A 13,711-nucleotide genomic window follows, 5' to 3' on the forward strand; every position below is an offset into this window, starting at 1 on the left:
GTATAGCCACGCATTTGTTTTCTGTTGAGACATGAATCCTAGAAAACAATGTCTTAGTGAAGCTAGTCATGTGCACGTAGCTCCCTTGAGAATTATAAATGGCTTCATTTAAGAAATTATTAACATTCTAACTTGCCCCACTTTGTAATTAGTGTAATTAGGGATAGTCACACTTAGGCAATTTTATCAAATACACCGTCTAGAAACTGTATTTTAAGTATCTGTTTAGGCTAACTCAAAAATGAAATATTTCTAAGGCACTGTATTGTTTAGGGGAAACTTGATACCTGAATGATCCTTTTTAAAAGAAAGATAGCTACTTTGCTACTTGACTTCTGGACTAGCCAGACATCACTTACAACAAAAAAGGATTTGAAGTACCTTTAAATTTAGAGCTAGCCTTAGTACAACAGTTTGGAAGCTCAGGTATGATTTATTGTTAGGCTGTTTACTTGTCTCCACTTGTCATTCTGTAACCTACTATTGATCCTCAAACCTCAAGCCTACATTCTGTGACTCTTACAAGAAGATTCTCCAGAGTTACCCACTATATTTGGTGAAACACTTTTCTACATGATCAAATTACCAGCTTTGCAACTGCACCTATGAAGAGAAACAGATCATCTATTCTCACAGTACAGATTTAAGGTTTTAGGCTACTGAGGTCTGGAAAGAATCTTTTCATCTCTAAATTTAGATCATGGCCATCACACCCTGAAATACAGGCTTAGTATTAAGGAGCAGATGCTGGCCACTGGCAAAGCAAATCCCTGCAGTTTACAGATCCCAAACCTAAGCTTGTGTTGTATTTCTGTGAGTGTGCTCTTAAATCTGGGTCAGTTTGGAAGAAAACATCTTCCAATTATGTTGATGAGAGGGAGTAAACACAATTGCACTGTACTTAGTTTAAACTTAGAAAGCAATTCATAATGCTCATGCTTACAATGGGAAAAGAAAAATAATTATGTGCTTCTAAATTATGTACACTTATTTTTAATTTCTAGGTGACTAAAAAGTCAGCTCACGGTATGCTGTCAATGCTCTGGAGGTATTAACAGGGGTTAGATCATTTCCAAGCATAAAGAATGAGCGTATTTTGACCTCTGCTTTCTTCCTCCCTATGGTGGGCTGAAGAATGACCTCCCTAAAAATGTCCACCTCCTCATTCTCAGAACCTGTGAATATATTACCTTAGATGGCAAAGTGCAACTTGCATTTGTGATTAAATTAAGGGCCTTGAGATGGGGAGATTATCTTGAATCACTCAGTTGGGCTCAAGATAATCCCAAGGGTTCTTCTAAGGATACAGGAGGGTCAAAGTCCGAGAAGATGTAATAACAGAAGAGATCCGACAGATACCACTGCTGGAAAGGGCCACTAGTCAATGCAGGGGGCCTTTGGGATCTGACAAATGCCAGAAATGAATCTTCCTCTAGAGCTTCCAGAAGGAAAGCAATACTACTAACCCATTTTAGACTTGTGACCTCCAGAACTGTGTTATAATAAATTCATACTATGTGAAGCCATTAAGTTTATGGTAATTTGCTGCAGCAATAGAGAACTAATATTCTCCCACTGGTAGAAAGTCCTGATTGAGAATATGTGAAGCTCTCCAAATCAGACTGGAGAGGCTCAGTGAGCAAGCTGCTACTGGAGAGCTCAGAGAAGCTGGGTCCTGAGAGATATCCAGTTCTATGTTTTTGTTGAGGGAATCAGAGTGACAGGGCTGCTGACATCTTGAGGTCTGCCTGGCTCTGGCTCAGAGCTGTGTCAAACCCGAACATCAAATGCAGAAAGCATCAACTGTACAACTGCTATGGCCCAACAGATAATGTACACGGAGTGCAGAGGGCATGTTCCTTAGTTCCTGTAACACAGCTATGTGGCCTCTCCTTTCCCTCTGGACATCAAGAGCTAGAACCGCCCGCATTCCAGCACTAACCACTGAGTAATGGAAGATGACCACCATCGCGGCATCATGAATATTCCTAATCACATACCAAGAATCCATTTGCTCCTTCTTCATTCTTAACAGAACCTGATTTTGTACAGCTATCCGCCTCTGACTCCTACAGTGCATGAATACTGACCCAACCCCACTCCAAAGGTAGGCTCTGCTGATGTACATCAACCAGCACATTTTCTTTTCTAGGTCACACTTAATGGTTCATAAGTTGGCCCATGACCAAGTTCTCCACTCAGAGCTGATCTCAGGATCCTTTGAATACCAGGGCAGGAGACACTGTCTTGCTTTTCCCTTGGACACCAGAGCCCATGGATGTGAGACCTAGAGTTGCAGCCACCACCTGCTGCCAGCCTGAAGGCAGAGGTAGAACATGGAACAGCTGTGGGAAGGAGCAAAGCCATGGCTTTCACTCAACCCACTGGTTGGCTCCAGCTCTACCTTCCAGGTACACCAGTGTAGGAAGTCTTTTACTGGCTACTCTACCTGAGGGGGATTTTCTGTTCTGTTTTGCTGCAAGCATCTGAAATGATAAATGTAGAGATCAAGTTCTTATGACTCACACTTTGTATATTTGCTTCAGAAGCTGGGAGGCATACCAACCTCTAAGTACTAGAATATTAAACTGAGCACTGTTTCATAGAATCTTTATCTCTCTGCCCCCATGAGGTACGGATATCATTATTCTCATTTTGTAGACAAGGAAATTGAAACATATGGAGGTTAATAAACCGGCCTAACATCACAATTAGTAAATGACAAAGCGGAGATCCAAACCTCAGCTGCTGGAATCCAAAATCATCTACTTTTCCATCTGAGAGCTTCTTACTTTCTATAGCTTCACAAAATCCAGAGAAATAGCTATCCCTATGAATGCTTTAAATTTATATTATACAGTCTAGATGCTCTTTTAAACAATGAAGTGGATTCAGAAATAAATCCTGAAACTCATAAATCTTTGGCTCTTTTTGTAGCTGACGCTGAGCTAGGAAGATTACTCCCATTCCAAGAACCTTGATCTCTTCACCAATAAAATCAAGTTAGCAAAAGAAAGTTCATGCTGAAGGAAATGAATGTACGGCTGATGCAGCTCTGGCTGTGTTACCTTGGTCCAGTCACTTTACCTCTCTGGGTCCCTATCCACTTCTACCAAGCCACAGGTGGCTTAATACTCTAGGATTCTAGGTCCGCCTAACCTGTTGAGCTTTTGGACATGGTTGTACTAATTTATTAAAGTGACAAGTTTTACTGGTTCACTGGGTTAAAGCAATGAGCACCAAGAATTTTACCCCCACCTTTTAGTGCCCACCTACCATATAAGGATGTTACCCAGATTGCTTTTATTAATAGTTTAACTGGAGATCAAAGAAGTAAAACAAAATCTTCAAATCCAATGGTCACTGACCACAGCAAGTGGCCATGTCCGAGGCATCACCGTGCACTACTAATCACTCACATGGGGGAGATGAGCGGTGGTAACTTGATGGCTGTTTTGATGGCTGTCCTGAGGACTGAGAGACAAAGGACCTGTCCCATCAGGGGTCAAATGGCACAATAACACCCTCTGGATTTAGTGGGTAAGATTTAATGGGAAGGTCTCATGCCCTCTGCATCCTGTGCCCTAGAGATTTTCTCTGGGCTGAAAGTCTGGTCTGCTTCACAAGGTGGCCAAATACCTACTTTTTATTAGCAGCGAAGGTCAGGGAGAAAGTTAAACCCATGGACTCTGTGGTGACTTGGAAAATCCATCACACTAATTTCTCTGTGCCTTCCGGGGGGCCTCTCCGGCCCAGGCAATACAGTTGGTACCACTTTTGCTTAGTTTCACTGGAACAAGATTATCGGGATGGTGGAGAACAAGGTTACCAGGCTTTCTGAAAACCTGAAATGTTGGGAGCCATTCTGAACCCACTAGTTGAGAAAACTCCTTGTGAGATTAAGGCAAGTTTGCACTGGTCTCTTGCCGTCAGATGACGCCCAATATCCACCCCCACTCAATTATTTCTGCTTGAGCATCGACCCCCAAGGCACCTTGTTGATTGGTATCAGGAGTGACTTGTCCCCTTATTCTGGCCCTGGTATGATGATTGCACCTTGTGAAGGAAATTATTGTAGGAACTTCTTTTGTGATTATGGGAACAGACATCGTGTCTCCGGCAGGTCCTGTTTTCCTCGATACTTCCCTTGAGCTATAAACAGGCTAATGATCCTTACTCATAAAAGATTGACCTTTATGTGTACAATTCTGTTTCTACCATTGCGTTAGTCCAAGAGGTTCATACAGCTCAACATGTAAATCAACTAACCAAAAATGTTTTTCATGCCTTAGCTATTCAAGAAATCATAGACAAAAAAACTAGACACAAAGATAAATGTACTCAAAGAGGCTATTCTATGTATTGGAAATGAGCTAAACTCTTTTAAAGGTATGGTTGGTTCTCTGGTGCCATAAGGAATATAACTGGACAATTAAGTCTGGACCAGAGACAAAGAGCCTAACTTAGAGAGAAGGAACAGATACGAGTAGAACATAAGTTACTACATATACCTTTGCTAACTGATGATGGAGAGCGTCCCTTCCTAAGGCCTATATTCCACAAACACCTTCCCTTACACTGGCAGCTGTGATGAGGATGGATAAGAGTATCTACAACTTAACCTATGACTTAATCTTAGTGTTATTAAAATGTGTGTGTTATCGTGTTTTTTCACAAAGAACACCCTGTTATTTTCTGAGTTATTCAATGTCACTATAATTGGGGTAGTTCTGCAAGAATACTTCTGTAAAAACTGTTTCCGTACACTTTCCAAAGCATCTTATCACAGAGAACTATCCATTGTAAAAATTCCATTTTCTGATGCCATGTTATCGTTTGACCTATAAATAAAGACACCAAAACCGACAGGACAGAGATGCCTGCCTGATGACCAGGAAGAATCTTGGGGCTCTCTCACTCTCTCTTGCTGACACTGTCCATCCTTCAGGGACCCCTGAACCGGCTGGAGCTGGCCTCTGGCACTGAAAGGAGAAGCCTATGAAGACAGTCTGGAGTACTGTTCTTAGAGCTGCTCCCTCTTCTCCATTTACTCTGTGTCATCACGACACAGCTGCCAGAGACCCAGCAAATGGTGTGCGATGGGGCAGGGCCCGCCCTAGGCTCTTCGGCAAGCCAATGACCACCCACGAGAGTACCCAGCCTCCCTTTGGCCCAGCTCTATGTTTAATTTTTGGATGTGTACATCTGTCTCCTCTATTGGCAGGGGAATAGGGTCCAAGTTTAAGCAGCTTGCTAAAACATTCTAAGTTCTCATCACAGAAACTGTAGCCAATGTTCACTGAGAGTTTCCTGTGGGCCAGACCCTGTGCTAAATGCTGTACCTGAATTACCATTGCTTCCTTTTTTGTTAAAGTAGTTATTTTATCTATCTGTCTGTCTGTCTCTATCTATCTGTTTATTTAGAAAGCATGCATAAGCAGGGGAGGGACAGAGAGAGAGAGGGAGAGAGACAGAATCTCAAGACTGATACCAGGCTCCATCCCACAACCCTAGGATCATGACCTGAGCTGAAATTAAGAGCCAGACACTCAACCAACTGAGCCACGCAGGGGCCTCATCATTTATTCCTTACAACCACTGTGTAAGAAAAGACAGATGTGGCAGGGACCGAGTTTCCCCCACAGTGAGGGCCATGGTAGCCTGATCCTCACTTTATCTCTTCTTTAGGCAAAGAAACATTTCAATTCAAGAAACAAACCAGGACTCCTGTAACTAGGTGGTCTGCTGAGGCAGCCACGGCAGGGTGTGCCGCAGGGGACACGGAGCACTGGAGATGGAGCCTCGTGCCTCTGTATACAACAGGTGTGAACCCCACAATCTCCCCCCAGTCAGCCTGGCCTGGCTGCCCTTGAACATGGCCCTCAGGGAAGGCCGTGTGTAGGTGATTACGTGGCTGATGCAGATTTCTGCTAAATCCATTTGTAAATCTCCCTCTGCAGCAGGTTTCTGCCTCAGCCAGAGCCTCCCATCGGTGAGGTCGGAGACAAGTGTGGAAGCCAACTGCTGCACCCCCAGGACTGTCTCCCCAGCCAGCTGGACACACCGGCAGTACCCAAGGCAGCACCGCCAGCCTCCAGAGCCCTCAGTTTGGGCAGCGTGGTCAGCTTCTGCCAGTCCATCTCTGCTCTGCTGCCCTCTGGGGTCTCATCCATCATATGGAGATAATGAGCCTGTTGTTTTTGAAATCAGTCAACCAGCCTCATAATCACTTTCTCAAAAACGTTCCGGAGATTAAATGACCAACGATGACGATGGGGAAAAGAGCACAGAGAACAGCTGCGGCTGCTCATGTGTTTGGGAAGGAAATCCCTGACATGAAACAGGACAGAGATGGGACAGCGAAGGGCTCAGGGACCTGAGGTCTCTGTCTTTACGCTGCTGGGAAAGCAACTGAATCATTTTTATTTCAGTTCCTGTGTGTATTCAGTCTGGAGAATAACCCGAGGATGAGGTGAGCTGCAGACCATGCCTCCTCCAGGTCTATGCTCCCCACTCCTGTCCCCTCACTCCCACGGCCCCATCCTGGGCACCCCTACACGGTGCTCTGAAAGAGTGTGGGACCTGGGCATGGAACGTGATCCCAGTGTGGGCCAGCTCTAACTTGGTGTAGAAACCTTGTCCAAATTATTTTGCGTCTCTCTCCATTGCCTGGCATGTGAAATGGGAACCTGGCTGTCACCCAGCCTAGTTGTTTGCTGCAAGGGGTAAATCAGGTGAGGTAATGTGAAGTGTCTAGCACAGTGCCTTGTGATTATTTTAGGTCTACTCCAGTAATCCAGGAGATTTCTCTATTTTAAGGCCAGCTAATTAATAGCCTTAATTGTATCTGTTCCCTAATTTTCCTTTACCGTTTAATCCATAGGTTCCAGGAATTAGGACATGGACATCGTTGGGGCCATTGTTCTACCCACCACACCATCTTTATTCAAGTCCTCAGAGCTTCTTATCTAGAGCACTGCAGTGACATCCCATGGGTCTCCATGCCTCCGGTGACCCGGCACTACAATCCTTTAGATTGCTATCTTATAAGGCAGAATTAACTGGTGCATAATACAGTGCTTGAGAAATGGTAAGTGGCTACCATTTTTTAAAGTTATTTTTGAGAGAGAGAGAGAGAGAGCGCAAGAGAGCGCACATGCTTGTGAGCACACAAGCAGGGGAGGGGCAGAGAGAGAGAGAAGGAGAGAGAGAATTCCAAGCACACGCTGTGTTGTCAGCACAGAGCCTGACATGGGGCTCAAGCTCTTAAACTGTGAGGTCATGACCTGAGCTGAAATCAAGGGTCGGATGCTTAACTGAGTGAGCCATCCAGGTGCCCCCTAACACTTAAACAGCCAAAAATAGTTAAAATTCAGTGCATACTCTGTGCCAGGCACACTTAAAAATACTTTGAATTTTTAACTAATTTAATCCTCAAGTAAACCAAATAAGGTATTAGTGTCATGTCTGTTTTACAGATGAGTAAAGTGAGGCACAGAGAGGCTGCCACATGCCCAAACTCATACCTTGTGGCAGAGCAAGAATTTAAGACCAGGTGGCCCAAGTCTAGAGCCCTATGCTTCTAACTACCTCACTACGGTTGAGTAGATGAATAATTTAGTCCTTAAGGACCTTTCATAGCCACTGCCTTGTGGGAGGCAGGATATTATTATATAAATAATATGCAGGGCAACTACACTCAGGTGACAATGGCTTGAACTTTTATGCCACTACTGTGTGACCCTATAAAGTTGCTGAATCTGTCTTTACTTAAGTTTCTTAATCAGAACACAGGAATAAAATCATCTACCTCAGTTACTGCATATTGTGAGAATTACATGAAGTAATACAGAAGTACTTCACACAAGGCTCAGGACACAGCGGTACTGTGTAAATGTTAACCCCTCCCTCCCTGCAACTAAGTAGGGCCAAGTAGTATAAAATGCATGGATACAGCTAATGCATCACATTCTAAGGCCAACTGTAGTTTAATGATTGGATTTTCAAGCCACTCTGTCCTAACACCACTCTACTACTTCCCTCTACCCCCTTCTATTCCTCTTAGAGTTCAACCAACCTCAATTGCTTGCTGCTCCTGGAATATTACCTGAACTTTTCTCATGGGGGCCTTTGTTGAAGCAGATCTTTTCATCAAAAAGGAGCGTCCCTTCTTATTTTCTCTCCTTATCTATGCTCTTTATGGACATTTCTCCAATTCCTCCTCTGGTCACCTACTGTATTTTAGCTGCCCTTTTATGATAGCATAGCCAAACTCATGATTACATTGAGTTTCCTTACCACACTCATTTCCTCCTTTGTTCATAAGGTCCTCATTTTCTTCATCTTTCTGAGCCTCCTAGGACTAACATGTACTGGAAGTCAGAAAGATTTGCAGCAATGAGTTAATGTGGCAGTGGTCTCAGCACTGGTGAAGAAACAAACAGGGACACAGATACTCCATGTATGGCGGAAGGTCATACAGGCCCCATGAGAGGTTCTGTGGAACAGCTGGGGCAGAAGGACGGAGGGTAAGGGTGAAAGAAAGACTTCATGGAGGAGGTGTCTATGCATGTGCATCACAGGGAGAGGATGGTGGGAGAGAATCTGAACAGGCTTACAAATACTGCCTGAATACCTTCAATGCATCTGTCACTGAGTAATCTCATTTTGTGTATAAGTATTTGTGCTGGGCTCTAGGACTTATTTTTGTAGTGGACAGCAGTCTCCGCCTCCCCCCCGCCCCCCGCCCCGAACACTCAATAAACTGCAGCCTTTAGGCAGGAGAGGATTTCGGTTAGGGTTCTTAGGCCATTCAGTGATGGGGCAAGAGTGGACACAAGTAGCAGCTTTCTTTGTAGAGAGAAGATGATGGAAAAACCTCCATGGGCAAGGCATTCAGTGAATGACAGCAGGAATGCACCAACTTCGAGCTGGAAAGTGATAGGTGATCTTCATTTTGTTAATTTCAGAATTTAGCGAAAAGAGCTGGTCTCTTCTGGAGGAGTAACTCCGTGGCAACACGTGTATATTCAAGACACTTGTTTCAACTGTCACATGTGAGAAGGCCTGGCTCAGAACAGGCAAAAGATTTTCTCAGGAGTTTGCTGGACTGGGATATGCCAAGAAAATGTGGCTTAGTATGGCAAAGCTGCTACTGTTGGGTCTTTTTTACCTCTTCATTATCATATGATCTTTTAAGAAGATTCTAACAGCTTTCATCGACAATATGGCTTAGAGTTAGTTTAGGAAGATCCCTGGAACTCTAAGCTAGCTTGAAGTATTCTCAAGAGATTCACGACCCTGTTGATTCCTTTTTTCTAGGAAAGGTGAAGTTTTCCTGCAGGTCATCTGGCCAACACCAACTACTCATGGAGGAGAAACTACCAGCTACCCTGAACACTCTGAGTACAGATCTTAGGCTTGGTCAACATGGGCATGTTAGAATTTTGACTTCTGTCAGGTTTAGATTTCCTACAGGTGACAGGGAGTCACAAGCATGAGTTACCTCACAGGTGTAGTAAGCGAGACAAAAAGATGATGGTTTTAAAAAGCCATTGTGTATGTCATAGCTATGTTGGGGGCTTCACGGGACAAGGGAAAGAACATGGAACCAGAGTCAGAAAAAGCAAGCCACAGCTTTACTCAGCCCAGTTACCTTGTGCCAGTGATATTTAGTCACCTGGGAAGTTTTCTGAAACTGGGTAGTGTTGGCAAGAGTAAGTGAATGAACAAGTATCCCTTCACTCTTCAGAGTTCTATTTCCATCAACTACACAATAGAAGAGTGAAAAAGACCACCAGTAGTAAACTAATACATGTGAAGTACGTGAGAAATTGTCAATTTCCTATCCCATGTTATTCTCTGTAATTTCAGTATTTTATCAAATGTAAGGGTGAGAAAGGTAAGTAATGTGCACCAAGTTACTAATACTGGAAAGTATTTTGGCCCTTTTATTGCAACTGGTTATGTATTCAGAAACAGTGTCTCCATTTGATCAGTTAAAAACAACTTCAGGGGTGTGGCAGTTAAAGCATTCTCAAGATTTTCTCCTCAAATGTCAGGCATGAGTGAGAGGCTTTATGCCTCTGGTACATTGGGACAGGACCCACATACTGACAACCAGACATGCTTGACCATCTCCATCTCTATTTCTGGAAATCCAGAAAAGGACACTTACAACACAATTCGTGAGCCGCTCAGTGAGCCACTCACAATTCTCCTTCTGGAAGGGAAGCTGCATGAGGTGAAGACATGAACTCTCACAGTCCAGCGACCTTGTTTGCACATTCTACCAGAACAGGCAGAACATGGTCTTCCAGCCTGAGTCCCGAGGCAGCAGTGCTGAAGTTGCAATCTCTAATGGCTGGACACCATTCTCAGAGTTAGGGACACTTTACACAGCCAAGTGATTTCATCTGACTACTTACCTCACATGAAATGAAAGCGCACACGAGGGACTCCTAGTGGTGATACATTATGTTAGAAAGAACCACCCCCTTTCAAAATAGATTCTCAGCAGGTATTATGGGTCAGATCAGTCTATTTTTAGCTCTGCTTTGGCAGTAATCACAGAGGGAATCTAAACTCACTTTTGTGCTTTTAGAATCCTGCTGGCACATCATTATCAAAGACCACCCATAGAAAAATGGTGATGGAAAGCACTGATTAAGGGTTGCCAGTACGACCACTGCCAAGTATCGGATCCTCTTTTCCAGAGGCTTCAACACTTGTGCTGAAAAAATGGTGAGGATTCTTTCCCTTCAGAGATATTCTGACAAAGATGGAAGGTCAACAGAAAGGGCAATAAGATGTATGAACCCCCAAAGTAGTGTTTTCAGACAAACCAATCATAGCTTGACAGTCTATTGCTCTAGTCTGTGATTTGAAAGCATGTTTTAAAATGGATAGGAATAGGGATGCCTGGATGGCTCAGTTGGTTAAGCATTCAACTCTCGATTTTGGCTCAGGTCATGATCTCACGGTTCATGAGTTTGGGTCCCAGACTGGGATTCTCTTTCTGCCCCTACACTGCTTTCTCTCTCTCTCTCTCTCAAAATAAATAAATAAACTTAAAATAGATAGGAATAGGAACAAGATAAAAGGCAATTATGTTAAACCTCAGAAGTTCTCCCTTTAGACGAGTGAAATACTTGCAGAAGTTGGTACAAAAGAGCATCCTGATGATATATAATACACAGTCTTCTTCTTGAAATGTTAATGGTTTATAGGTAGTACACTGCTCTATAGAACAAATTATGATCTTGTTTCAACATGAGTCATAACAAAAGGAGTCACATCTACTATAAAGCTTAGAGAAATGAATTTGGACAAGGTTTGGCATTGTTGAAAAATGGAAGGTCAAAGTCCCCTAGGATGCTACATTATGAAAATCATAGCCAAAACCCAAAAATGACCCCCATCAAAGCGCACAGCCTACTTCCTTTACTCCCTTCATATTATTATTTTATTTCCCTGCTGGGACAATTTTCAGTGCTAAGGGACCACAAGCAGAGGTGACAAAAACAATGATTGAAGGAGGGAGACAATGGAAACCTAAAAGGAAGAAGAACAGGTATCTGTTTATAGGCATTTTTAACCAGACAGACATGAAAAGACCCAAAGTAATAGATTCCTCCAGTTTCAAAAAGCTCTGAAAGTAAGTTCCTTAAATAATAAAAGCATAGCCCCAAATACAAAATAATCACCACCAATTATTAAAGAATGCCCAGAATCCTCCTTGGAAGCTTAGACAGTCCACCTCTATCTTACAGCATCTGTCAGAAAGCCAATTCTTTTCATTATGTCATAGAAGAGCACTGTGTCAGAAGGACTATGATTGAAAGGCATGGTCACTTACTAGGGCATCTCTCTTCCTCCTCTGTTGGCTGTTCCTTCTCAGGCTTGGGAGGGCCTTTGATTTTATACACCAAGGCACGGAGTTTCCCAGCCCAGGACATGTCTTCCTCCTCCTCCTCTTCTTCCTCTAGGGGAACACCTAGCAAGTCACAGAACAGAGTGAAAACCTTCAACAATACATAAAAAAAAAAAAACACCAAAAGATCAAAAGAACATAAAATCTTTCCTTCCTACCCTTCTGGAACTTTCCAAAGACACTATGGGCAGCCTCGCATAATTACTTACCTGCAGGATGTAATTTTGGCAAGTATTTTAAAAAGATAATTTCTTGTATACAAAAACATCAAGTAATTTCAAAATCTAAAATTAACTTTTTTTAAAAGTTTATTTATTTATTTATTGAGAGAGAGTGAGAGAGAGAGAGAGAGAGAGAATGAGTGAATGAGGGAGGGGCAGAGGGAGAGGGAGGGAGAGACCAAGCAGGCTCTGTGCTGATGCGGGGCTTGATCCCACAAACCAGGAGATCATGACCCGAGCCAAAACCAAGAGTCAGATGCTTTAACTGACAGTGCCACCTTGGCACTCCTAAAGTTAACTTCTAACCTATACCCCAGAAGGGCTGTAGAGTATCTAGAAAGAGTTAACAGTAATTCATTTCCTATGAAAAGACCATCTATTATCCATGTATTAGTCAATCCACCCACGTACAAGCAGCACAAATGCTGAGAACCAATTAAAATCATCAGTTATATATTAAAGCAGGAACTTCTGGCTTAGGATTCTTAAGGGTGTAAGTTATCATATTTATATCACTGCAAAAGCTAAGAAGCAAAGGAGATCAGAATCCTGGTTCACCTGGGAACAGAGTCCAACCATCTAAGTAAAGTGGGTGAAGTTTATATAAGTATCAGTTATTTTCCTTCTTCAGACACCCTGTTTCTCTTCTATCTCAGAAAAATTTCTTCTTGGTAGAAGGAGTTTCCATCATATATGGATGGGGCATATATGCTGGAATTATTTCCTATATCTTCTCAGATGCAAGTAGTCCTGGCAGAATTATTTCTTGAGACGCTAGTATTATACAATTAATCCTCAAACAACGCAGGGGCTAGAGGCGCCCACACAGCAGAAAATCCATATGTGACTCTCACCCTCTACAACTTAACTATGAATAGCATACTCTTGATGGGAAGCCTTAGTGATAAACAGTCAACTAACATACATTTTTAAATGCTATATGCATTATGTACTGTATTCTTAAATTAGAGAAAGAAAGTATTATTAAGAAAATCATAAGGAAGAGAAAATACACTTAGAGTACTGCACTCTATTTATGGAAACAAAATTCTCCATTTTGAGTGGACCCGTGTAGCTCAAACCCATATGACTCAGCAATCAAAAAGAAAACTCTTGCCATTTACAACAACGTGGATGGAACTAGAGTGTATTATGCTAAGCAAAACTAGAGGAAGACAAGTATCATAGGACTTTACTCCCATGTGGAATTTAAGATACAAAACAGATGAATATAAGGGAAGGGAAGAAAAAATAATATTAGAAAAAGGGTCAACTGCACTTTTAAATAGAAAGCTGCCTTCCCAACCCCCACTAGCTTTTAATGAAGGAATCGGGAACAGGCTTGTCTTTGATAAAGCTTTCATTGCAGAAACTCACCACAGTGAATAAGAAGGTCCTCATGGAAGTCATATAGCTCCTCTCGGATCTCTTCTGGGCAGGGGCAATTCTCTCCCAGTTGAAAGTTAAGAAGCATGTTGATCTTTGAGGGACAAAGAAGAATGGGTAGTTGGTTCTCAGTGTTGATCAAAAGAACTCAGATCCTGCCTTAGACACCTAA

At 42.7% G+C, this 13,711-nt stretch overlaps 1 protein-coding gene across 1 annotated transcript in view; it reads right to left on the reverse strand.

Moving 5' to 3' along the window:
- RYR3 (ryanodine receptor 3) overlaps positions 1 to 13,711 on the reverse strand; it is a 373,605-nt gene that overhangs the window by 159,128 nt on the left and 200,766 nt on the right. The window contains exons 37-38 of the mRNA XM_077771636.1: positions 13,531 to 13,633; positions 11,858 to 11,995 (exon numbers count right to left, since the gene is read on the reverse strand). Coding sequence (XP_077627762.1) covers positions 11,858 to 11,995; positions 13,531 to 13,633 — 241 coding nt within the window. The remainder of the gene's footprint in view (positions 1 to 11,857; positions 11,996 to 13,530; positions 13,634 to 13,711) is intronic.

Source organism: Crocuta crocuta, unplaced genomic scaffold, assembly GCF_008692635.1.
Source record: "Crocuta crocuta isolate KB4526 unplaced genomic scaffold, BGI_CrCroc_1.0 scaffold156, whole genome shotgun sequence".
Taxonomy (NCBI): domain Eukaryota; kingdom Metazoa; phylum Chordata; class Mammalia; order Carnivora; family Hyaenidae; genus Crocuta; species Crocuta crocuta.